The 27,587-nt window shown below is 29.6% G+C and overlaps 2 protein-coding genes and 1 long non-coding RNA gene across 10 annotated transcripts in view; 2 read left to right on the plus strand and 1 right to left on the minus strand.

Moving 5' to 3' along the window:
- Positions 1–17,087, plus strand: part of Mesk2 (misexpression suppressor of KSR 2) — a 35,066-nt gene extending 17,979 nt beyond the window's left edge. For 5 of the 7 annotated variants that reach the window (XM_072888687.1, XM_072888690.1, XM_072888688.1 and 2 more), the window contains 7 exons: positions 4,206–4,405; positions 4,580–4,700; positions 7,171–7,459; positions 9,539–9,808; positions 10,126–10,210; positions 12,558–12,602; positions 13,626–17,087. In XM_072888687.1, coding sequence (XP_072744788.1) covers positions 4,206–4,405; positions 4,580–4,700; positions 7,171–7,459; positions 9,539–9,808; positions 10,126–10,210; positions 12,558–12,602; positions 13,626–13,771 — 1,156 coding nt within the window. In that variant the 3' untranslated portion in view covers positions 13,772–17,087. Of the gene's footprint in view, positions 1–4,205; positions 4,406–4,579; positions 4,701–7,170; positions 7,460–9,538; positions 9,809–10,125; positions 10,211–12,557; positions 12,681–13,625 lie in introns of all 7 variants that reach the window. The other 2 variants (XR_012046371.1, XM_072888689.1) reach the window with 2 other exon arrangements.
- Positions 1–20,241, minus strand: part of LOC140664014 (uncharacterized) — a 71,892-nt gene extending 51,651 nt beyond the window's left edge. For both annotated transcript variants that reach the window (XR_012046372.1, XR_012046373.1), the window contains exons 1-2: positions 20,032–20,241; positions 19,412–19,602 (exon numbers count right to left, since the gene is read on the minus strand). This is a non-coding gene — a long non-coding RNA (uncharacterized lncRNA). The remainder of the gene's footprint in view (positions 1–19,411; positions 19,603–20,031) is intronic.
- Positions 20,211–27,587, plus strand: part of Egfr (epidermal growth factor receptor) — a 152,998-nt gene continuing 145,621 nt past the window's right edge. The window contains exon 1 of the mRNA XM_072888686.1: positions 20,211–20,924. Coding sequence (XP_072744787.1) covers positions 20,843–20,924 — 82 coding nt within the window. The 5' untranslated portion in view covers positions 20,211–20,842. The remainder of the gene's footprint in view (positions 20,925–27,587) is intronic.

Below are 27,587 nucleotides of genomic sequence, written 5' to 3' on the forward strand. Positions count from 1 at the left end.
TTGTATCTGTTTTTATTTATAAATTCTATTTCGGCGTTTCATGTTTTGTTGTATTATATTTTTTATTTCTTATTTAAGCATTCTTTCAATTAAAAATATTAACTTTTTGTTAAAGTTATTAGTTTGAGTTATAGTAGAATTCAAAGTAGCGAAGAAATTTGGAATAATACTTTTTGTGACATTATGTCCATATATACATATAAATAGTACCGTAATCTAAATTTGCGATATTATCACAAAATATCTTGATTTTAATATATATCTTTTAAGCAAAACTTTTTTTTCTTTTAATTGATAAATTTTGAATTAAGACAGTATTATAGAATTTTATTGAGTAAGATTAATTATATGTGATATGGGAAAATATATATTCTAATAATAACGTGAAAGAGCTAGTTATGCATGTTTTCACGTAATATTCTCATCTTAATCACAATTATTTATTAGTTCTAAATTAATTTAATTGAGTGCTAATAATAAGTAAAATGCAATATTTGTTCCATCTTTCTTTGTATACATATATATAAAAAAATTATATATTTATATAAGCGTTTAATTTTCACTATTGCTGTAATAATTTTTTAAATGTGTTATATATCTCTGTTATACTTTAATTATTTTAGAATGTATATTACGTATTAACAAGAAGTGTGTCATCTATTTTCGAATAATATGGAAGATATACGCGATTTGTTAAGGTCGATGTCCAAACCACTGCATTATCGTTTATCATTTCGATGATTGATAATTAATTCTCGAGAGCTCTATCAATCAAGAGTCCTAAAGTGTTTTGCAATTGATTTCATGGCGCATTTGTGACATCACATTTCCGTTTATCGATCGTAGACGGCGTCGCAATGACTGCCGTCTACGATACGCATCATAAATTTGTGGAAACGATGTCTTTCGCTTTACATCCCATTCGCAAAAACAAACAAATACTTTCCTTTATTGCCATTTTGCACCTAGCACTTATTACGAATAGAGATAGTAAATCAAAGGAAAACACAATTTCTTCACATTTATCAACGACATAAATAATGATAAACACATAAGTAAAGGATTGTGTATAATTTGCTAAATTACAGAATAATTTAAATTATAGAATATTTTATTTCTGCAGTTATATTATATATATATATATATATATATATATATATATTTATTTATTTGTTTATATTTATTTATTTACATAAATTACATGTTAATATTTTAGTTTTAAATCTTTTTTTATCCTAACGACATTAAATAGTATATTTCATATGGAAACTAAATCTAAAAGCATAATAAAATTAAAATATCTTATTAAATACAAACGCATAAGGTTAATAATAAATTGTTACACAACGCAGTAATAATTTGGAATATAAGTAATCCCTGTATTAATTTAGATATTATGCAAAAATACAATCTGCCTCGTAAGCAGCGATTAATAGATAAAGAATTTATTAATGCAAACACTGTGTACGCTGTGCAGATCACGATAGTTCGCATCATGAAAGGAGAGAAGAGAGAGAAAGAAAGAGCGTGAATTTATAAACGCATTTTCTATTCATGCTTCGGCTGAGTAACGTAATACATACATGTTGCGTTTGCTCAGATTACGTAGAAGGAAAAAATTTCGGATAACAGCTGTAAAGAACTCAGGAAGAACAGAAGCGTATCTGCTTGAAAAGATTACAGGACTGTTTACTTTAGGGTGACGTTTCTTTCAAAGAATCTTTTGCGCGTACAGAAGTCAAATGAGATTCTTGACACTTTATCGTTTTACTAAAATTGGATTGGTGCCGTAAATCCTCTGGGATACAAGACGAAGTAAGTCTTTCGAACATTAAGCGAGTTCACAACTAGTTGGACATTGATGTAACTCCGCAGATGATTAAAGTTATTACTGCTATTATACGTTTAGAATAACGTGGAGATATTACTTATCCTAGGCTGATCCTAAATGCATTTAGCTCGTATTTGCTTTAAACTGATATAGAACTACTAATTGATTACCAGGAGAGCCATTAACTATTCTTGACATCTCCTTAACTATTCATACCATTAGTTGTAATTTAGGTTTTACTCCGATGATTAATGTAGCTAATTTTTTTATAATATATAAAAAAATTAATCTGGATTTCATTATTAAAGTATATCATATAGAGAATTTTTGCACTAAGATTATATGTTAAATAAAATTGTTATCTTTGATCTACATGTATAAAGTAAAATGAGATCAAGAAGATATACATATCTACTAGACTAAATTTCAGTATTCAGATTTATGTACTGATTAATTAATAATGATTATAATAACAAGGTTGATAATCACGCGTGTAACGAGCGTAATCTTTTGTATTTGCTGCAAAATTCAAGTGCGCAGAGTTGCTTATAAATCTTGTACTTTAAAGTTTCATCATAATTGTTATTGCCAATTTAGGAATAAATTGCACGTGCAGTGAGATAATTCTTCAAGTAGCGTTTAAATCTAGGATAGGAATCAAGGATATATACTTTTTAACTAGCTTTGCCGAGCAAACACGCTTCGACCAATTTTCCGAGTTGCTGAATTAGAAGTTTAATTAACTCATATCCACTGAAGTTAATTGCTTTAATAAATATCTGCGCATATATGTAAGTAAAGCATGTGAAAACGACTGATGAGAGCAATTTTTGAGAGATCTGTTTAGTCATTTACTTCGACTGCTGAATATGACACACAAATTGGTAAAAAAGTCACGTTTCACATCTCGACTGACATTTTGTATGCATATGTTTCATACGAAGAAACTAATTTTGCGTAATATCCCGCGAAGATATTACATTCGCTCTCGAGAATACATCTGTTTTGACGTAACACAAGTTGTAACAGACGAGTATGACGAAATGAAAAATTCACAAACTGCGTAGGATCAATTTTTTCTTTAACTCTTCCGAATTAATAAATAATATTGCCAATTGTACTCCGTAAAATTGATTAATTTCATACGTTACTTTATCACAAAGTATTTATTAAGTATATAGTAAAAAATTATTAAAAATATATTTAAAATATTTTAAAAGTATTTGCAAACATGATCTCAAAATATTTTTTTTCAAGGCTAAGATACTATGCCAGAAGAAGCAAAGTTAATATGCAAAACATTCCAACATTTCTTGCAACGCAATTATTGGCACGAAAATACATATCGTCTTGAGTCAACCTTTGTAACTCTTATTCATCGGCGAAATTGGAGATGCGATCGTTGGTCAAGGAGACTTAAGTCTACTTGACTATAGTCTACAGTCAACAAAGCACTATATCATCTGTTTGTTTTTATCTATTACTTTTTTTGTAATAACAGATAATGAAAAGTGACTTACTATTAAATAATTTCGCTGCGATCTATTATGTAAAACAGTAATAATAGTTAGCAACTTGGATCAGCGCTAATTGCTACAAGCTGCTCTCTTTGCATCGTAAATCATGTTAGAACCAGACATTAACTTTGGAAACATGTGAAACGAGAATTAGAGTTCAATGAAAAATTGTTGTTTAAAACTTATTACTAAAAAAAGTATTATTTTCTATTATTAGTATTATTTACACATATTTGTATATAAAAATTGATAAAGTAAATTGTAAAAAAATTGTTACCCTCATTGAAGTTTGTAGCAGTAATTATGTTACTGTGCATTATTTTGCGTACATTTTGCCCTAATAAACTTCTTGCAAATAAAACTGTAGATGGAAAAAGACATTTTCTATATGATACATGAGCCGCAATACAGTCTCGTGCTGATTTATAATTGTATTAAAATGTTAATATGATAACAGTGTAAGAAAAAAAAAACTTTATGCATTAGAAAGCATTATTTGAAAAACATCACGATACTGATACAAAAGTGCTATATTAAGAGATAGAATCTAAAAATGCTACATAAGTAAATATACATATTTGCATTTTATCTATTAATATATTGAACGCAGAGCCTGATTTTTTAACAGACAAGAATATTCAACTTAAAAATAGAGGAAAAGATAGGTATTTTATAATGTAAATTTAACTAGTTATAACTTTATACAATATGAAAAGAAACCTTGCCAGAGTTAAATTTCTTCGGGAATTTATATTACTGCAGTCGTCATCAATTGTCATTCACGTCAGGAATATCGGATCGTTTTTCATCTTTTTGATCACGCCTCTAATAATTAAACGATTCCTTTTTATGCGCAGCACGATGCCTTCCGATAGCATGGATGACATTGAGTTGAAGAACATTCAATTGCAATTTCCGGCACTGAGATACCTCTCCAGAGATGACGGTTCTGTGCGGGAAGAAAGGGTGGAGACCGACAAGGGAAATTTGCTGGTAGCAGTGCAAGGAAATCGAGCGAAACCAGCTATTCTCACTTATCACGATCTAGGCCTTAATTGTGAGCAATTTATAATTAAAATAATGTAGAGCTATGCAATGTTTTAATCCTAGTTATAATACATTTCTTTAAATTAATTAATATTATTATTACCATATTCTCTTCCCAAAGTAAACATATGTATAGTATATTAATATATCTGTTTTTTTTTTAATATAAACATTATTCTTTCAGACATTTCGAGCTTCCAGGCATTCTTTAATTACATTGACATGCGTGTTTTACTCGAAAACTTTTGCGTATATCACGTAAATGCACCCGGACAAGAGGAAGGAGCGCCGACGCTACCTGAAGAGTAAGTTGATTTTTCAAATAATAAACACGAGAAAAATTAGTTATTTATCGAATGATGAATATCAAATCAGAGTATTTTACAATAGGCTTATACAATGCCAGTATTGATAGTCAAAAAGATTTTCAGTTTTCATCAAACAATAATTAAAACGAGAATTCTTTTTAAATATTTGTTACTTTGTAAAACACATGATCCGTATAAAATAAAACGATTACACACTTATGTGTGTTTAAATAACACAGATAAACGTGTAATCTTAAAATTACACAAAAAAAATGTGTTAAATTAACGCACTTGGATTTGCAGTGTAAAGAGTACGTTTATTAATAATTTTAAAAAATTTGATGCATTTTACTTATATGCTTCTAATTAAGCCTTGATCTCTTCTAGATATATACGCGCATATCATTTTATAATACGTTAATTCAATTAACGAGAATTGACTCAATGACCTTATTACTATCTCAATCAATCTCATAATCAATTCAATTGCATTGACAATTTATTTACTCCGCACGTAAAATTCTGTAAAATTATGTGATTTGATTAAAGGAATAGTTTTATTATTTTATATCTCCTCTTATATAATATAATATAAATGCATATACTCTTTATCGTAATATCGATAACCGAGCATTTATACGAGTTCAAACTTATCGGTTGTTACATAATTCTTGCTTCTAATCTATTATTTATAATAAAACCAAAATATAATTGAAATACACGTACAAAACTCTATAATTTTGCAATCATATTATTACATTTATGTAAATTAAACAAATGTGTAAAGTGTATAAAAAATAATATATTAATATATTTAAAATTTAAATAAAATAATAAGTTATACTTATTTATAATTATAAATAAAATCATTATATCAATTTATTTAATTAGGAATATAAAATACTTTTGAGAGTAATGTATGATAATTCATAAAAGTGGACCATGAGTAATTTAACATTACTAGATTAAGAAATTATCTTTTTTAATATGATTAATTATGTTGATGTTATTATAAAGTAATCTTATATCTCAAAGAGACATACATTTAACTAATTGTAAGCATTGAGTTATAAAATAATTTAAACCGCAATGCAGATTTGCATGCAAAAGTTTTGTCAATGGGTTTTGTTTGCGTGCCAAATCTCTTTGAAGGATCAGCTTTAAATATCGATATATCAGTTATTGATTCTTTTTCTTTGTATAATATTTATGTATCTGAAAATGTGGTAATATTGACTATTACTGATTAATAATAGGTATTATGTTATATTGTATTAAATCAATCTTTAGTTATACAGGGTATCCGGTCGCGACTGCCCCATAGCTCAAGGGCAGATAGAGCAGGTCAAACTGAACATAAAAGTCCTCTACCATTTTGCGATTTGCGCAATAATTATTAAACTATTAATTAAAAACGCTCAGCGAACGATATTTTATATCTATATATATATATATATATATATAAAGTGTCCGGTAATAATCGCTCCACCTCTCTAGGGCTGATAGAGCAAGTCAAACTGAACATAAAAGTCCTCTATCATTTTGCGATTTACGCAATAATTATTAAAATATTAATTAAAAACGCTCAGCGTGTGAGCGCGCGCCGTATATAGCATTCAGCATATGCTGAGCATTTTTAATTAATATTTTAATAATTATTGCGGAAATCGCAAAATGGTAGAGGACTTTTATGTTCAGTTTGACTTGCTCTATCAGCCCTAGAGAGGTGGAGCGATTATCACCGGACACTTTGTATATATATGTAATATTGTTCCCTGAGCGTTTTTAATTAATAGTTTAATAATTATTACGCAAGTCGCAAAATGGTAGAGGACTTTTATGTTCAGTTTGGCCTGCTCTATCTGCCCTTGAGCTATGGGGCGGTCGCGACCGGACACCCTGCATATTGTTGTGATAAATATTACTGAATATGACTGAATTTACATTATTATAGTTTTACCAAAATAGGTATTATAAATATGTATATGTAAAATTTATACATTACATATATTCATACATTATATGATCAATATTAATATTAATATCAATATTTAAGAAAAATAAATACAAAATTTTATTTTAATATTTATCATTTAAAATTTCAATCAATGTAATTTATTATGATATTATATTGATTGTAATAATCTTCATAAAGACAATGTTATAATAAAAATATATATTTTTACAATGTCTGCACACATTTGCAGAAACATTAATAGATTTTAAAAGCTTTAATTCTTGGTTTATTTGTAACTCTCCGAGTAACAAATATAACAAGAGAAGTATATTTAAATAGACAAGATTTGTCAATATTTGCTAATTTATTCAACATTTTCAATAACGTCTCTTCGCGGAAGTTAAATCTGCAATTCAAATAATTATTTCGCGTACTCTGTTTAAATGTCAATCATTATCAAAGTGAAATGTCATGAATAATTTTTAAACAGCAGAATTATATACATTTTAGTTACACTTATCCGTCCATGGAAGAGCTCGCTGAACAGCTGCTCTTCATCCTCGGCCATTTTGGCATAAAATCCGTAATTGGTTTCGGGGTCGGTGCAGGCGCAAATATTCTGGCAAGATTTGCACTCGCCCATCCGGAGAAAGTAAATGCACTGTGCCTGATAAACTGCGTCTCCACGCAGGCAGGATGGATCGAATGGGGCTATCAAAAATTGAACGTGCGTCACCTGAGATCGCAGGGCATGACGCAGGGTGTTCTCGATTATCTGATGTGGCATCATTTCGGCAGGGTAAGAATATGATATTATAAATTTAAATTTGCAACGATTCTAGATTACAGTTTAATAGTAAGCAATATATCAATTGCAATTATGAAAGATTTACTAAAATTATAATATAATTATAATTTAAAATAATTTGATACAATTAATTCTATCAAAGTAAGTGATTTTTTAATAAATCAATTTATCACAAATTAAAATAGCGATATAGTGTCAATATTGATTTATACTTCAATTCATAATTGCAGTTCTCACGATATTTATATATATATATCTGATATTATATATCTGATATTATATATATGGTTTACAACTAATGAAAATTATAAAATTTTCTTTAATTATTATATATATATATATATATATATATATATATGTATATATTTTTTAATTTAATTTAAACTACGTATTTACATTACTATAAAATATTTTGTTATATTAAATATTCAGGTTACATTAATATTTGATTATAATATAATATAAACATCTTTCGTGAATGGTTTTTCAACTTTTTTTGTGAAACTTAATTGTGTTCCGGATTATATTTTATGGAACTAATAAACCGCCAGGCTCTTATGAGGCGCAAAATAATGTCAACCCAGTTAGCGTTCAAGCGCGAGCGCAAGATGAATTATCGACGACGAACCTTAAGCTTCCAAAGGCTTGATCTCCATGGAAACTACAGAGATTAAACTGACAGTTTTGCTGTCGCTATTATACAACGTGAGAAGATTATTGCGTCCAAAGACGACCTCTAACCTTTAAAGAAGCAAATATAAAAATATAATAAAAAAAAATATTGATTTTTTTTTGCGAAGAAATACGTACAGCAGAACAAAATGTATTTTTTAATTATACTTAAATTTTTAAATAATAAGGAATGAAAAGATGATAATTTCGAATTAATACATTGAACGAGTTTTTTTATGATATTATTAAGTATTAATTTGCAAAAAGTGCACTTTTTATTTAACTCAGATAATTGTGACTATAATATTTGATATAAGTCAATCATTTCATGTTGATTTTTATCACCTTGTTATAAGAAAAATAAAAAAATAATCTCTGATGCATGAGATTAAAGGTTTGAAGTTTAATAAAGTAATTGTACATTAGCGGGTCGGATCGTTATGAAACTTGGCCAACATTATTCGAAAAGGTATAAGGAAACATAATTTTTAAACAAAGCTGGTCGGACGTCGCGCTCCTTCCTGGCTTCGCCCTATCATTTTGTTCCACTGCTTTCCCTCCCATCCGACACTAATGATAGGTTTTGTCGGTTGTTTTTACCACACTGTACTGCTTCGCGAAGAAACCGGATTGTGAGTGTACAATGCGCTCTTCGATCCACTGAGACTTTGACTCATTCAATCGGCAGATGGAAGGATAAAAGATGGATTACTTTGATTACAAATTCGCATGCAATCGCAAGATTAATATAATGTCTGATATAATAGCTGATGATATAATGATAAAAAAAATTCATCTATGTATGTCATTAGCAAGCCGAATATATAATATTGATTTCATATATTATTGACAAATTTAATTACGTCACGTGTAATATAAAAAATGCGGTTTATTTTATAAAAAAAGGATCTCAGATTTTACTGTCCCTCCGGACATACAAGTTAATTTATGCATATATGCAAAATATAGGATATATAAAATTTAATAAAGAATTCAAATGTCAATAAAATTAAAAACGTACAAAGAAAATCTTTTTAAAAAGATATTGAATTGGTATTTATATGGAATATTTACTGTAATTATATATTATATATTTATTGTAGTTAAACAGATAATTATTTATAATAATTCGTTTGTGTTATTTAAGGGAAAAGTTTTTAGAAGAATTAATCTCTTTATTTATTATTTTTTGAGTTGTAATGTTTTACAAAGAGGATAAAATATAAATTTAAAAATATCATAACTTTAATTTATTTTTTTATGTTACACATGAATATGCATTAGCATAATTATGATAAAAAACAAATTTTAGTACTCATAGTAGTCATATTACAGATTAAATAGCACAACTTTGAAAAATCTGCAGTAGCATATATTAAAACCGATATAATTTTACAGGGGACTGAAGAACGGAATCATGATTTGGTTCAAGTGTATAAGAACTACTTTGAGCGTCGCGTGAACCCAACGAATCTCGCATTATTTATCGATAGTTATGTTCGTCGCACGGATCTGAATATAACAAGGGAATTGGACCCAACGCGCAAGAAGGAGGGATTGACGCTTAGTGTACCGGTGATGAATATCACGGGTGCTCTAAGCCCTCATGTCGACGACACTGTAACGTTAAATGGGCGCTTGGATCCAACAAATAGCTCCTGGATGAAGGTAAGCGTCTTCATTAAATACATAAGAGGAGATGTGTGTGTGTGTGTGTGTGTGTGTATTTTATAGATTATTTCATTTAGTACACAAGCGAGACCTGTGATGGATAAATGTTTAGCATGCAGGAAGCAATTATGTAATTACTGTCTAGCACATTAGATAGACAATTTTTATTAAATTCGAATGAAATTCCACAAGTATGCCATATATAACTATAAATGATAAACTCCAGAATTTAATAGCAAATGAAAATTTCCGCACTTTGCAGATTAATCTTTCTCTCGCGAATGACAAGTGATTGATTATATCCTGTCTTTTAGATATCAGATTGCGGTATGGTATTGGAAGAACAGCCGGGTAAAGTTAGCGAGGCGTTCCGACTGTTTCTTCAGGGGGAAGGATATGGTAAGTGAGCGTTTTCGCGCGAACTACATTTTCGAAATTAATCACCAAACTAGCAATCGACAATTTTCATTGATCTTTATTGATATAAACAATTCGCGCACGCGTCGTCGAGTTTCATAAGAAAATATCTCGTGATCGCTTGCAAGCGGAAGTGTGAAACATGTCGGTAATTACTGCCAACCAGGTAAAATATTTGTGTCAGTAAGTGACGCAAGATATTTCGATAAAAATGAATATAGAAAGTATATTTTTTCGTAATAAATTATATATAGACATAATGTGGAACAGAAAAAGGAAGAATCGCGGCCAATTTATTCACAAACAATGATTGTAAATAATTATGCTCGGAAAAAAGGACAAACTTCCAAGACTTTGCAGGTGGTCACGTCATCTTTCGCATGACTAAATGTTGAAATGGAAAAATGAGAAATTCTGATTGTGCGATCATTTCGAACATTAAGTTCACTCTTATCGACTGCTGCATTCTGTCACTATCCATTTAAAAATTTGGCCTATATTGCAAATACTTTATATTCTAAAATATTCTTTAGATAGGTGTTCTTGAGCCGACTATACTTTTTTCCAATAATATATACTGTATAAATAATCTAAATGTTAAATATTTCTATCAATTACAAATTATTATAAATTATAATCTGATTTTATTTGAATATCAAGTTTAAATACAAAATTATGCTTATAAATTAATTGTTTAAATAATTTAATAATTTAAAATATATTAGGAAATTAATTCGTGTATTCGCATAATATCTAAGTGCATGTTTTCTCTGACAATGAATAAATATATTAAATCGAACTTTATAAAATAGTTGCTGTTACAAGTTAACGTTTTAGAATTTTAAGATTTCAAGTTTTTTTTTTATAACAATATTGCACACATGTGTTAAGTTATAGAATTGTATCTTTCTGCTATAGAATACAATGTTGTGCTTATATATTTATATAAATATTAAAATTATAAATTTACGCGTAATTTAATGACTAAATAATGTTCTTTTCAATTGAATCAGGTCTGTCATTTTGTTCAGCTTTTTAATCACAAGAACACTATAGAACCAATCACAGAACACTATGCTTTCTCACAACTCGATACAGATAAAATATGTATTTTAAGATCTTATACATTTTGCAATTAATTCTATGTCATATATCTTTACTTTTAATTTTCTTTAACTGTGATCGATACAAAGTTACAGTAATTTATAGCGAATAATTACGATTTCAAGTTGTCGCGTTGAATAAAATCTGTTGTTTCTAGCATCGTCATCATTGTTAACTATTGTTATCGCAAATCGTCGCTATTCTACAAGTAGAATTTCCATGTTGTACAAGTGGCGTAATATTTACGTAATTGAATTGTGGTGTAACAGGGTCTCTCGATACTGTGTGTGTTCTCAATTGTCGAAATGTTAATCTATGATAAGCCTGATAAATAAACCGCTTTATCTCTGTGCTAAAAAAACGAATAGTGGAAGCTACCTGATTACACCGAGGTTCAAATACGTGTTCGAACATGTACCTCTATTCGTTGAAAAGCCACTGGCTCGACTTGATAAATAAAAAATAAAAAAAGGTTGCACTATAAATTCGTTTGTGAATTTCGTTAACATACTCTTAAATTGCTAGAAAAGAAAAGAAATGAGGCAAAATAAGAAAAAAAAGTATTATACATGTTCATCGACTTGCGCCTTTATTTCCCACGCGTCTCGGATCGATCGAGTGGTATGTATATATTACAACAATTTCTCTCAGCTGAACAGTAGCGTGATTAGTTTCGGCTTATTTCTTTTTTTGTTTTATTTTTGAACAATTTCAAATGCTAAGGTCTGCGTTTAAGGCAATATAGAATAAAATGTCGCATTGTACAATTAAAACTAATGAGTATTCCTTATTTAATTAGTTATATCTAAAAAACGACTCAGATTTATTTTGTGTACTAGTACAAATATTTTTAATATATACAAAATATTTATTATTATTTATTAGTTAGATTATTTGTGAATCGTGAAAATTATATGTAATTATTAATTGTATTCGATATTAATATATAAATCTGAGTCGAAAGATAAACATGTTAAATTAGTTTTTGCATATTACAGTAAACACAGTTTTGCAACAATATTTAATAAATCGATGGTTGCACTGTTGATTTTTTGCTATACTTCACTCGTAATTAAAAAAAAAAAAAAACGATTGATCTACCAATATTGCTCACAAAAAATGCTTTAATAGTAGCAATTGAGAATTCAGTGCGCCATGTAACGATGTTACACTTTGACGACGTTCACAACTTTTAAAGAGAATTCGTTTTCTTTATACGTTTTAGTGGTGAGATCCCCGCGGAAGCCCGTGAAGCCGACAACACCCGAAGGTAATTGTAATTAGGAATTGAAGGCCGCAAGGAGAGTCGAGCGCGCAGTTGGTCAATTAGGCCACGTCTATATGTTAAGTAAGTCGGAATTTAAACTTTTTTCGGAAGGTATGAGAGATACTAACTGAGAAAATACATCCTGGGCTACCTTGGACCCCGGAGATTCTCGCGCGCGCGCGCCGAGAGAAAGAATAACTTAAACTGACCACTCTAATAATTCTCCTAACATTGTACTGATCTTGTCGATATTGATGACGACAAGAATGAAGAGAATTTATTTAACAATCGCCTTGTTAAACTTTTTCGTATATATATCAACATATATGTATATATATATAAAATGTTATTTTATTCCCATACTTATTTCGCATCTATTTTAGACTTTCTGTATTTTGTTTTATGTAAACATTCATATAAATTTTTTTAAAAATAATTTAAAGAATTTCAGACGAAAAGGTTTAAATGCACAACGATATTTTCAAATGCCCGGTGAAATAATTCATACTGAATCGGTCTTATCGACTGAGTTCTTCTGTTTTATAGTCCTCGCTAGTCGGTAGCAACGTACTATACGGTTTACAATATTAACAGGGACCTACCTGTTGCGCTACATTCCGTGATACAGGTGATCCAAATTAAAGTATTCACTTTACATAAATAAAAAAGAAAAAGAGAACAACAATCATTTATTATAACAGCACACACTCATGTTAAAGCATTTTTTTTCTAAATTTTTTTAAAAATAATTAAAAGACAGAACGAAGCAATCTCGCACCTGGGCAATATAGAATAGTAGACAGTTCATGCCAATTCACAACGTCTCGCTATACGCACACAACAGTATATCTGGTTTTCCTTTTTTATTTTGCATGCATGCTTCCTTTTATTTATATCCTTCGTTCGGCGATTTTCTATGTGACAAAATTTGAGCGAAATACATGCGCGTTACAACCTCTTCAAGGCGAAATTAACGATGACAATACGAAGTCGAGGATATTATTTTTCCCTTATTTTCTTTTACAGTGGCCCCGCTGTCACCGTTAAAAATGGCCGATTACCGACTGGCTTCGTTAGAAGGATTGAATCATGTTTGCAGCAAGAAGATCGACTGGCCTACCGCGACCATACACATTACGGAGAATCCGATATCGGAGGCAGTCGTTTGTTAAAATGTTTGTTAATCGCCGAATTTCATCATCACCATGATTTTCGTTACGCAACGCAAATCGGCACAATCAGAAAATAATACGCAACTCAATTGATATCGATAACTTAGAAAGGTTTCGTCGAGCAACGATCCTTCGCGGTACTAATCGCTGATTCCTTTTTCGGGAGCTTACGTCGGCACGACATTTTATTTTAATCGCGATTTGCGCTGGATCGACCATACGCGTTCGTAATAAATGTTTAATTCTAAATAATTATAAGTTAAAAGCTTTAACGAAGGGATTTACTATATTTAAGAGACATTTAGATGTTTTATCAATATTATATTTGTGCGACGTTAGGAGTATCGATTTATTAAAGCTAAATAAGAAAATAATGTTATTATTGTCAGACATACATTGAATTTTATTTTTAAGAAAATTAATGAACGATAGCAGAGCAACTTTTTAACATCGTTCACTTTTTGTCGTATAAAATTATGTTTCGCGATTTTTTTAACGGATTCATAATTATTGTTTATGTAAATCTTCATTTAAATTTTCATGATGAGAAGGTATTTTTAAAAGTTTTAAAGAATTTGCCCCTTTTCTTTTTCTATAGATATTTTGATATTTTAATACTGTTGCCTAAATTTGAAATTGTTCGACATTTCGAGATATATTTCTATATACATGAGTATACGTTAACCGTTAACACAAACAGAGTCGCGATTATAATCCATATATTATTTCCAAAAATGTAAATTAAATACGTAACTAAATACAGTGACTAAACATTTAAAATATAAAGAATAAAATTGCCCTTAACGTAAGATGTGTGCAAAAAACTCATGTAAAGATTAATTTTAAAGAAAACAGTTAATTTCGTAAATTCTAAATAAAAATCGGAAAAGTATTAAATAACGTCACAAGATATCGAACATGTGTGTGTGACTGACATTATAGAAGAACGCGCACTTTCGCTTTTCGTGTTTATAACAACAGAAACTTATATTAAGTGTAACTGGCAGCAACTTTTAACAAGTTGCAAATAGCTTCTTAATGAAATAACGTCGAATAAATTATGTCTATATCTGTCGGGCAGTATATAATGTTAAAGAATACCCGCATATTGCGGATTAAATTAAATTAATAAAAATATAAATCTATTCTCCATATATTAAAAGCTAATTTGCAAAAGATAGTCTTGTTTGCTGATAATATGTAAAAATAACGATAAAATAATGATAAAATTTTTTGTTACACCTTTTGAGAAAACTAGTTTTAAGCAGCTTATGCGCTTTATCTATTCAATATGATTCGTAAAGAAACAACCAATTTTGAATATTATAATTGCAATATATAATTGCATTTATAATTGCAATATTTTTTCGCTATTTTACACACAAATAAATTTAATTACAGTTATTTAAGATTTTGAAATAACAAAGATCAAATGGATAATAAATACAAAATCAAGTTAATCGATTATGGGATTGGTATTACTAAACGGGTCAGATATTTTCGATTAAATTGCTTATAAGTTCTTCTGAGTCTAATATAGAGAAATCGATGAAGTCTAATTTAAAAAGTCGATTTTCAGCAATTTCTTTACAAGAGATGGCAGCTTTTGTCACAAGATTCAATGCTTCTATCGCGGATTATCTTTAAAAGAATATATACATATATCCGATAATTTTTACACAATTTCTTTTTAAAATAAATGAGATATTATTCGTTCATTTGCGTATACGCACTGTTGCATTCTTTCATTAATTAATAAAAATAGAGACTGTTCGTATGAGAATTGAGTACGCATATGTACGAATATGCATATGGTTAAAAGTGATGTAAAAAGAAAGGGGAAATAAATAACTGTAATATAAAGAAGTAAGAAAGCGTCAAGTTCGGTATTTTTACTGAGCTTGCTTGAGCCTGTAGCGTGATATAATAAGACGTGCCTGTTATAAGATGTCGTACATAGCTTTCGAAAATTTGATCGCCTTTAATTTTCTGTATATATGATTCTAGCGCATCCTCCGAAATTCTTCACTTTTCGCGCGTCTTTTCTCAAAACATCACGTTCATAATAATCGGCATCGTCATATTTTTTCTCAACTCAACTTTTAAATGATTGCTTTAATTAAGAGTAATCACCACACAAACTATCAAACATATTTTAAATCGAAAAAGAAATAAATAAGAAAAAAATTTGATGATAAAATAAATTTGATAAAATCATGTCAAACTAAATCTGTTTTTATATACATGCAGCATTACGTCAAGCAGAGTCTCTATAAAAATATTTAGAGATTCGTTTCGAAATTTGAAACATGTGTAGATATCATTACATAACGTGCATATCGAAACAGTGAATTTTACAAATTCTTTGTTTTTTTATTTCGGGGCAAGTAATATGATAAAAAAATGCGCGAGAACGAAGGAAGTCAAAACAGTGAACATCTCGAGAGACAGAAGATTTAATCATTTCATATAAAGAGAATTTATAAAAATATACAATAGGTATTATACATATATGTAACTACACACATACACATATACACACACACACACACACACACACACACACACACACACACACATACACACAGATCGCATTATTTAGACTGCAAATTAAGGCAATGATAGTCGAGAGCATAGTATTAGAATCGTGGAGCTCGATACAAGATAATTAAGGGAACGCACGCATTAAACGTTGCTAATGCGGATGCTATAAATATATAATGTAGATTTTAAGGACACTCTGCCGTTAATTTCTTCGTTTCCAGATAGAGAAATTTCCCTACGAACACGTGGCACGAATTATCTCGACGCTCAAGACAACGAATTTGTTGATTCTCTGTACATCGACTGTATTGTTGAATTTAATTAGACATATCGGCCGAGTCCACAATAAGCGATATCATCAAATTGTTCGTCAACTGATCGATCTTAATTCACGATTTTAATCCTCGTATTCATCAAAGTTACTCGTGAGATACGCGCATATCAGTACGATAAATTTTTAAACAATTTTTCAACGACAAAAGAAACCTATCCGGATTTGTATCTACATTTTAATTGGCGCATCAATGTTAAAAAATATCATTCAGATAAAAATGCGGTAATGCCGCTGGTCTTGAAGGGCTTAAAAAATTATACAGCATGATCGAGGGAGCAGATAGATTTTCAACATCCACTTCTACCTCGCGCGAAGATAATACGGTTTTCCTTCGCCGCATAACGCGCAAAGTTCATCCGCGATGAAATTTCTAATTTTCCACGCGATATCGCGAAATACAGATTGTAGCGAGGTGTAAATCTCACTCTGCATAAATAAGACATAATACAGTAAGCGAAATAAAACTAGCTCTGGAGCTTGATTAACATATAAATATATATAAATATATTATACAAGAGTTAAATGACACGTGCGCACCGAATATGCATCTTGTTATTTATAATAAACAGAAAGTAAAAATAATAAAATTGTTTAACACCTTTGTTCTTTTATTCCACCTGCTTCGATATAAGATATTATACATATCAATAACAAAAATTATGAAATGCATAAATCTTACATTTTTTAATCAATGAAAAATTGGTACCGAATCTATATGATATATCTTTTTATACTTTTATACAAAATTTATAATAATTAAACAACACGTGCTAAATATTTATTTTAATGTTATAAAAAATACGATATGCATCTTGAATCATTTAGAATACTTATTTTAAATTAAATACTGAAAAAAAAATTTATTGTATAAAAATCAGAAAAAGAGTAGAATGAGAGTAAAATAAGATAAAAATTAAGTAACTGTTAAAATTAATTGTTAAAAAATGTAATCTTTTAAGTTATGTGCAAAGTATTTCAAACAAAAATTAATTAAAACTGTTATATCTTTATAAAAACTCGTTATCGGTTTAAATTTTATTTCATGCGTTAAAAGATGATACTCTTTGGAAAAAACAATTTAAAAAAATAATGTATTTTGTTCTCATGTTAAGATGCAATATATTTCAACGATCTATAGCAAATTATTTAGACATGTCTGTCATCTTTACATATAAGATTCATTACGAAATTCACATTTGGTTCTTTTACATGCGGGTGAAAAAAAGCTGGGACAAGAAAAAGAGAGAAAAATACTGGTCGTGTCTTCCGGATCCCGCTTGGGAACCGTTGCTTCAGGGAGAATAACGATTCGAAAAGAGAGGAAGAAAAGAGAACGGCAAACGCACGATGAAGCCATCTGCATTTTTATGAAGACTGTTATTAATTCTAGATACGCATGTGACGGCGCTTCGTTAGAAATCAGAGAAAATCATCTTAATTATAATATCTTTGCTGTGATAAAATTTCTAAAATCTTGAAATAGTACATTTTAATTCATTTATTACTAAATTAGATGCTATTTTCATAAAAATGTGTAGATATTGCGATGTAGACACAATATTGTTTTAATCAATGATGTGCAATTCTGAACAAAGACAATTAATCATCTAAATGACGAAACATGATACGCACATGTGTGAAACGCTTCATTTATCTGCTTGATTACTTTAACATGGATACAAACAGTTCGCTTAAAATATAAAAAAATAAAATTCTAATAAATAATATACATAATGATAAATTTATTAGAAATGCATGTGACTTAGGTTTCAATCATATACTGCACGATAATGCAATGTAATAAATCTGCTTGTTATCTTTGACAGACTATAATAGTTTATAGCATTTTCTATTGAGAAATTTTGCAGTGCAATTATAATTATTTATAATAATTTCAAAGCACAATAATTTTTTAAAAATATATTATTGCTTTATAAAACTTCAACTTTAGTAAAATAATATATAAAAAAATTATAAAATAAAATATTTTGATTTATTTTGACATATAAATTTTTATATTTTGACATAACAGATAAATTCTCTCAAATAGTATAAATATATTATCAATTTAATTGAAGGCAGAGCGGTCATAATATATCACACTATAACAAAATTATTATTATAAAGGTTCTAAAAAATTGCATAAATAATTTAATAAATTGGACGTTATTACAAAATGCAATATTATATAATTAAGAGAATAATTTCAATTGTTTTACTTTTTTTAGATTGCAAAATACTTTTACTATAAACAATAATAGAAATATACGTAAGAGAGAAAAAGAAATGGATTAAAAAATTTAAAAAAAATTGTAATGAGAAACTTTTGCAAATAAAAAAACAGAATATAGTGCGACATTTATATAGTTTACTCCTTGTGTGTGCACTGTTTTCTCTTTTACAGATTTCTTCGGAACGCGATCGCACGTATATGTCACATGTATACATTGTACGTGCGTGCATTGGCGACAAGAAACCAGTCTTCTCGACAATTTTTGCAACTATAAAACGACTAACGTCTTCTTGGAATCGACAGGGCTGTACACGCACATCCGTTCTCTCTTTTCATCGGGAGAAAAATATCTTCCGCATACTCTTTTTAACCTTTCCGTCGCGCATGTATATTATATTAATTGTCAACTTTTAACAACTTTTATATATTTACTGATCCGGTAAGTAGAAAATTAATATGAAAATATTACAAAAATTGTAGAATTATAAATGTTATTCCAGAACATCTTATTAAAGCAAAATGTACATACCTTTTTCTAGAGTGACGTTCGCCGATCAATTATCAACATGAAAATTCCGAGAATCTTGGCCAGCGTCATCTTAAATCTTGGTGATGCAGAGATCAAGGAATTTCAAACTGTCCAGATAAATAACCCACGACGCATATTCACTGCACTATCACTACGCATTTGTATCGTGCCTTCGATTTTTCGCATTTTTACTATAAAGAAAACAAAATATAACAAATTATTGTTTTTCTAAATATTTACATGTTTCAGATTATTTAAGCATATTCAAAAAAGAAGTATAAATATTCAACAATTTATATCTTCAAATCTAAAATCATCCTATATAGAAAAAATTCGCGAAGAATATAATAATCCGAAATTTATAGTTTTCAAGTCTATCATTGTCAGATATTGATATTTATATCAAATTATTTTTATATTTGTCTCTCGAATGTATGCGAGACACTCTAACGCATTCTGCAAAAATATATATTCAATTCGCATCTAATCTAATCTGTAGTGCGTGCACTTGAATTCGAAATAACTATCCGCTTAGATTCAGCTACGGTCGATACAGATGTCGATCACGCGAACCCAGTGTAAAAGACTTTCGTTCAAATTCTGTAAAATTATCTACTTACCGTGTATTTAATTTTCCGTCTATCACTGCTGTGATAATAAAACTTTACCGCGCGTACCGAGACCCGCCGTTTACAAACAACACTGCGACGCGGCCCGCGCAGCTGTCGGCAATCTTCGGTCGAGTTCGGGAGTCTACGTGACGCGCCGCGCCAACTAGTGGCACGCGGGTCGTCTTAGATCGAACGTGCGTATTCTCGACGCGACCGGCGTGGGAGTAGGTCCGCGCGCGCGTTGTAAACACTCGGCAGAACGGCCTGAGAGAAAAATCCCTCGCGCAATTCCGATTCGTGTAAATCTTACGTCGCGAAAAACATTGATCACACGCCCTTCGTCTTAATCGATAACGCGAGTGCGTGTTCGCGCTTTCGGAGCACGGTGCTCCGCGAGAGTTGTCATCGTCGGGAAAGGCTTCCGGCGAAAGTTTGGGAACCATATTCAAAACAAATATCAGGTGTGTTGATACGCTGCTCCACGTGGTCTGATATATAAGCTCGGAAGATTGATAATTAAGAAGCATCTTATCAGTTATTCACGATACGAATGATTCAGCGATGTTTCGATCGTAAGTGGAGTTTGAAACTTTGATTATTTCGCGTGCAAAACGTAAATTTAAAAGTACGAGACTGTTGTCGTGTCGCGATCGCTAAATGTGAAACTAACGTGCATCGTCGTCGAGAAGACGCGGAGTTTAAGAAGTTTGCGCGATCGACGGTGACGAATGTGTAGTGGTGGTGCAGTGGATATGCGTCGCCGGTTATTGTGAGGGTGCCCTAGAGTTTCCTCGACATCTTTGGATCACGAGGACTCAGGATGGCGCCTGCCAAGATTTTTGGAATTTACCTGCTCTTTATGGTGATTTACGCCGACGGAGCGGACGTCATTGAAGAAAGAGGTTCGTAAATTTTGCTTTTCTCAAATTGAAATTCCTGCTATTGATTACTGAGAGGTATTCTCAGAAAATGAAACTTGCAAGTGTATGTCAAACTTTATTATCAGTTAAGTGAATCAGTGATATTCGAGCGAAATGCTTACGAATTAACAGGTAGTTTGAGCCAGAATATTTTACACCCATATATATGAACTTATATATCTTTTATTTGGATTATTTAAATCTTTTTTAGTAACATTTAAAACAATTTAATTATGCGTGGAATTTTGATTTTCCATTGTTTACATGGTAAACTTTACCACATGTTTTATCTCACAACGTGTACATTTTGATACGCTTTTTATTGCGATATCTTGTGCAAAGTAATTTTTTGTAAATTTTTTTTAATTAATAATTTATATAATCCGAGAACTATTAAAACTGCAATATTATATAATATTCAACTTAATTATTTAAAAAAAGAAAAATATTTAATCTCGGTGCAGTAAAAATATGTAAATTGATTAGCTGTAATATTTTTTTTATATTAATTATAATATATGTAAAAATATATAATTAAAGAATTTTTAATTGAAAAAGCCTTATTAATAAATAAAATTACAGAACATATTTGTATATGCGTTTTTGCATAAATTCAATTAATAAAAAATTTTAAATTTTAGAGAAAGAAGTGTAAACATTTACATATTTTTTCTTTAATTAATACAAATCTTTAATATATTAAATATATCTGTGAAATTTTTTAAATAACAATTATATTTTTAAAATGTTTTAATATAAATATTTTAATATAATTTGCACTGTGTTTGTGTCCGTATGTATGTGTGTGTGATCTCAATTTAGAGATTTATTATCCATAGAGCAAATTTACCTGTTCCGCTTAGCTGAACGAACATTTTAGTTACGCAAACTTTAATGCTTTTATGAATCGCGCTTTCTCGACTCACTCTCGATTCAACTCGCTGAATGTCCGTCGCGCTCCCAAGCTCGCAATTTTTGCAACACAGTATATTATAACTACTTATGGCAAAGAAATGTTTTTAATATGAAATATGATATGCATACATCTTTTATTTGAATATATAAGTATTTTTGGAAAAACAATATATTTTTGAATATTAATTGAAATTTATAATTTTGTGTGTATTTCTCTCTCTTAAAATCTTGAAATTAAATTTTGAAAACTATATAAAAATTAATAGGAAACTAATATAATTAAGTATATAAATATTTATTATAAAATAATGTCAGTCTCTTAGATCTGACTTATATAATCATATGACTATTTTTTACACCTGCGTCGTTTACTACGGCGCAATTATCGCTCGGTAGATAAGAAATTGCGTATCTTGGCACTACGATAAGAGAAACCGACTGCTCTTACAATAAGCAAATCATATTAGGAACTGCCGACAAAGCTCGATTAAAATCCTTGCACTTTTGTTTTCGTAAGCGAAAGATAAAGAAGTATAATACTTTCTCTGACGAGAACGTCAGATTAAATGAAAAGATAAGCAGCGTATTTTATTTTCATGTCAAAAAATGCCATTTTTATTTTTGCTTGTAATTGATGAAGTATCGATAATACCATAAACTTCTAAAAGGATAGGATAAGACACAAAGAAAAAAAAAAGTAAAGAAGGAATATACGATTTATTGTGTCACAAACGCGGCGACGTTTCTCAATTTTGGTCTCTTTCTTTTTTCCTGTCTTTTTCTTACTGTCAAGTACAGTACGAAGAAAGAGAAATACCATGAGTTAAATATAACTTGTTAAACGACTAATTAAGCTTTAATCAGTTCGGTTCATCCAAAGTGTCAGGACAAGAACGAGGCCAATGATATAACGCTGTTTGCTGGAACTTTCGTTAAAGCGGCAGTATCATACAAAAGAAGTAAAGTGATAAGATATTGCAAGCACACTTTTCTGGGAATCCGATTTTAATTCGAATTTATTAAACAATTAAACAAAATCATTTTTTTTATTTTAAAATATATACTGCTAAATTCTGATTTTAGCAACATTGATTTAAGAATATTGAAAGATATATGATTTGTTCTTAAATATTTTTTTAAATGTATTTTTTTTATATTATTAATATATTAAATAATCAACTTAAAAAAATATTTATTACGTTAAAAAAAATTTTTGCTGAAATATATAAAATATAATTTTTTTAATTTAATTAATTTAAGATTTTAAAAAAAATTATAAAAGAACGTGATTTATTTAAATTCTTAAGTATTTAAATAATAGATGTTTAAATGATAATTTTATAAATTTTTAAAATTTTTAAATCATATACGAAGTAAGCAGCACTCATATATGTGTGTTGTGTCTGTTTTATTAAATTTCTTTATTTTTCTAAATAATTATTATAATTGTTTTTTTTTTCTTTTTATATCGATTCTGAGTAAACTATCATATGGTGAATTGCATGAAAAGATAGAAAGAATTATAAATCTAAAAGCTTATAATATTGAAAACTTACTTCTTTGATATGATTTATTATATACAAATAATCAGATAGAAAATCATGTTAGGTACTGACATAGAATGTCGAGTAATAAAATACGACCCAGTTCTACTTACACGCGATTAGTTTTAAAATAAAATTCACATTTTTGCAGTGTGACATAGCGATATTGCTCCACTTGCACAAGTAGCATTTCCTTCTATTTTATTTTATTTCTAATTTATTGAAATAATATGCATATATGGTTATGGATTCATGTAAATTTTTTATATAATGCTGCATTACAGCATCAAACAGAAAATATTTAATTTATATTTTTATAAATAGTATAATAAATAGAGAGTATTAAACAACATAAGCAAATATTTATTTAGTAATTAAAAAATATAAAGTAAATATTATATAAAAACAATAGGGTAAGTAAACTCATTCTGGAACAGCACCTTTTTCAGAATAATCTGATTTTTCTCGTGCCAACCGTTACATAATATCGAATTTTTGAGTGAACAAAAAAGAGCTTATGATGCTCTTTGTCGTCCACTTTAGAAAGAACATCATGTTAACACGAGAAAAATCGGAGTGTTTCGAAATGGGTGCTATTCCAGGAATAGGTTTGTTTATCCAGTTGTATATTTGTTTATTATATTGAACATAGAACAAGAATACTTTCTTTTCTTAATAATATTGGGAATTTTTCGATTTTGTTTCCATTGTGTATCAAACTTCTTTTGAACAAACGTGTCATTGTCAAACCCTTCAAGTTCCTTTAAGGCATTATTGCTCTTAAAATACGCGAACAGCGTTCCAACAGGCCCCAACTTACGACGTCGAATCCTTTGATATAAAGACGAGATGATAAAAGTTCATAAAAATGTATGGCTAAATAAGGAAGCTAGATGTCGGAGTTGAAGATTATGCGGTAATTCTTTATTGAATTCTTCGACGAAGTATCGCTTGGCTGAAAAAGCAGACTGCGATGGAAGCAAGAACGCGTTTCCCCCGCGTTCTTGAAGCAACGTCTGTCCTCTCCTCTGCCTTCACTGCACAGAGGAAAGACATAGAGGAGCGGTAGCCAGCCAAGCATAAAGCAGAGCCTCGAATCGAACTCCGCAGCCTTGCGTGGCGTAGGAACAATTCAGACATATCCAACAAATATACAGGTGATCATTCTATTTTGGTTGTATATTGAATGTAGAAGACGCAAAAAACACATTTGAAAAAGCAAAACCGTATAAAAATTATAAAGAAAAACTAGAGTTATTAAAAAATTCTTAAAAACTTGTAAAAAAGTTGTAAAAAAATATAAAGAAACAGAGAGAAAATTATAAAATACTTCGAAAATTGTAAAACATATCGTTACTTTAAAATTAAGACTTTCAAGGCACGGTTCAATGCAAACGTTATTTTCTTAACACGCAAATATTATTCATGTTTAACTGAAATTCTATAAGAAGAAACAAAGCATCAAGATGTTAATATTCTCTAAATAAAAAATAAAAGATTTATGAAATTAATAAAATTTATTTAATAAAAACTAAATAATGCGGTATTATAAATTTGTTATTATTTGTTAAAAAACTTAGAAATGTGCTTTGTAATTAAGTGCAATAAGTAACTAATTTTTCTCTCATAAAAGCACGCTATTATTTAATCTCCGGATATGGATATATGTACAATAGTTTCAATCTCCGAAAGCGATATGTTTATGATGAAACATTCGCGCGCGCATGAGTTTGCATCTAAAATTTATTTATTCGTCCAATTCGCTATTTATTAATTTATTTTGACTTACCTATGCAATTACAAACTTTTTTATTTTTTTCGCATTATTATAATAGATTTTGGTATGGGATCAGAATAGATTCCCACGAATCGATAACGAGTCGCAAGGATGTAAGGGAACAAGCTCGGGTCAACACTACTTGAACTAATGTCGATCACGACGAACGAATGACGCATCGGTCCGCGGATCATCTTGCGCGATATTAATGTAGTGAACAATTTAAACACCGTTCCATATACTTGATTGTTCTCTTTCCACCTTATTTCCCTTATTACTCGTTAATTTACTAAACATTTATGTAGAGCTAAGAAAAAAGATAGTTTTTCTTTTGAATATTTTTAATACCTAAAAATATAAAAAGAGAAAAAGAAAGAGAGAGAGAGATAGAGAGAGAGAGAGAGAGAGAGAGAGAGAGAGAAAGAGAGGTTGAGATTTGAATATTATTATATTGTCGTAGCCCTGATATTTATACATATGTATCAAATAATTCTATCAATTTTTATTTCTAGAATTTGCAATACGATATTTAACCAGGCATAGAAAATTATCATGAGCGTGATTTATCACGAAGGAACTTGAGTAGCACTGGATGTTCAGCAATTGAGCTATCTCTGCTGATGCAACAGCAGAAGCAATCAGGGTCGAGCGACAATGCATTCACCTCGTGCTTTGAATGCATTTTACTTCGTACATTGTCTCGCATTGTCGCTGTCTCCTCGTTAATTCTCGTTTTTATTTCTTTTTTGTTTTCTTTGAGACAAAAGATCTAATTTAATTTAATTAAAATCTATTTTAATTAAAGATATTTTCAGCAATTATAAAATGTGGTGCGTAAATATTAAACGCGTTTAATGTCATCTTTATAAATCGCACTTTACAAAAAAATTCATAGTTGAAAAGTATCAACTATATTATACTCAAAAGTATCTGTCACATAAAAATCTAGCCAATAGACTGATAATTTAAATTGCATTTTATTATTATATATTAATTGTCGACATAGTAAATGTATAATGTATATGTATTGCTATAATATAGCAGTGGAATACAAGATAATTGCGGTTGCAGTTACTAGAGAGATTTATAGCCGCGATCTTCCGGACCCACGTGTCCAGCGAACGAAAGAGGAGCTCGAAGAGTAACTTACGCCCAATTACAAGGAACGCATTCACAGCCGCGTGTAGACGCGAGTCTAAGCGTGCGTAATTGTTTAATGGGCTAATGAAATGATACACCCGCCGAATCTAAGCGCGCACAAAAAGCCACTTGTACACCACCGGCATTCCACGATTGGCTCAATTTTGTGTAATATCGCGACGTGATGGGTACACCAGAGGATGCTTCACACGCACATAATTTAATACTTTGTGCGAAATTATGCACATGGGAAGTGCTCTCGCCTGATGTGAGAAGTAACACTTTTCTTGCGCCCATGTGTTGTGTTCTATTGATGAGAAAGCTACGACAGTGATATTATGATTAAGTCGATAAATAAAAGAAACACTTCTATTTATATTGTTGTCTAACAATAACTAAAATCATTTTTTACTTGACAACGTTATGCTTGAAAAATTGTGCCGTTTTCCCATATAATGCTATAAATTTTAATCAAACAAAAAAATCATTTTTTTAAAATTATTTTTCATCAAAATATAAAGAAAGAGAAATATATTTTTAATTTGTTATTTCTTAAAAAACTTTAATAAATATTACATCTTATATGTAATAAATATATATCTTACTTTAATACTTATTTTTTCATAAAATTTTTATAGGTATATTATTACACTATATTACAATATAGTATAATAATATATCCTTTAAATAATAAAATTATAACAATATTCATACCGATATCGAATGCTCATGCGTTTTATACAAATGCAAGGAAGAAGAAGTGGCAATGTAGTACAGGAATTCTGCATAGAATTCTGTTCGTTTAGAGAGAAAAAAATATCCAGCTGCGAAGGGATGATCCACCTTTCTATACGTCTCTTTCGATCTTCGAAAAATATCTCAAGGCAACTTGACTATTGCAACTATAACACGATTGAATCAGCAGATTCGTATACGCATGAAAAAGGAAATAATGCAATGAAAATCTTTCACTTCCTTGCTTTAGCGTTTTTATGGTTTTATATAAACGGTAGTGCAAAATGATAAAATATATTATAGTATTAATCTCACTCGATTTATATTTTCGAATTTTTTTTTTAAATTATATTCGAATTTTTTTATTACCTTTTTGTCTTAGTTATATGCAATACCTATTTGCAAATACTCGAAATATATTATACTAGAAATATTGTTATAATAACTGAAGCTTTCTTTAGTGTGCGTATTATCTTTTTTATTATATTCTATTCTTTTTATAATATTCTGTTTATTTTTATTATATTCTATTTA

The sequence above is a fragment of the Anoplolepis gracilipes genome, chromosome 3 (genome assembly GCF_047496725.1).
Source record: "Anoplolepis gracilipes chromosome 3, ASM4749672v1, whole genome shotgun sequence".
Taxonomy (NCBI): Eukaryota; Metazoa; Arthropoda; class Insecta; order Hymenoptera; family Formicidae; genus Anoplolepis; species Anoplolepis gracilipes.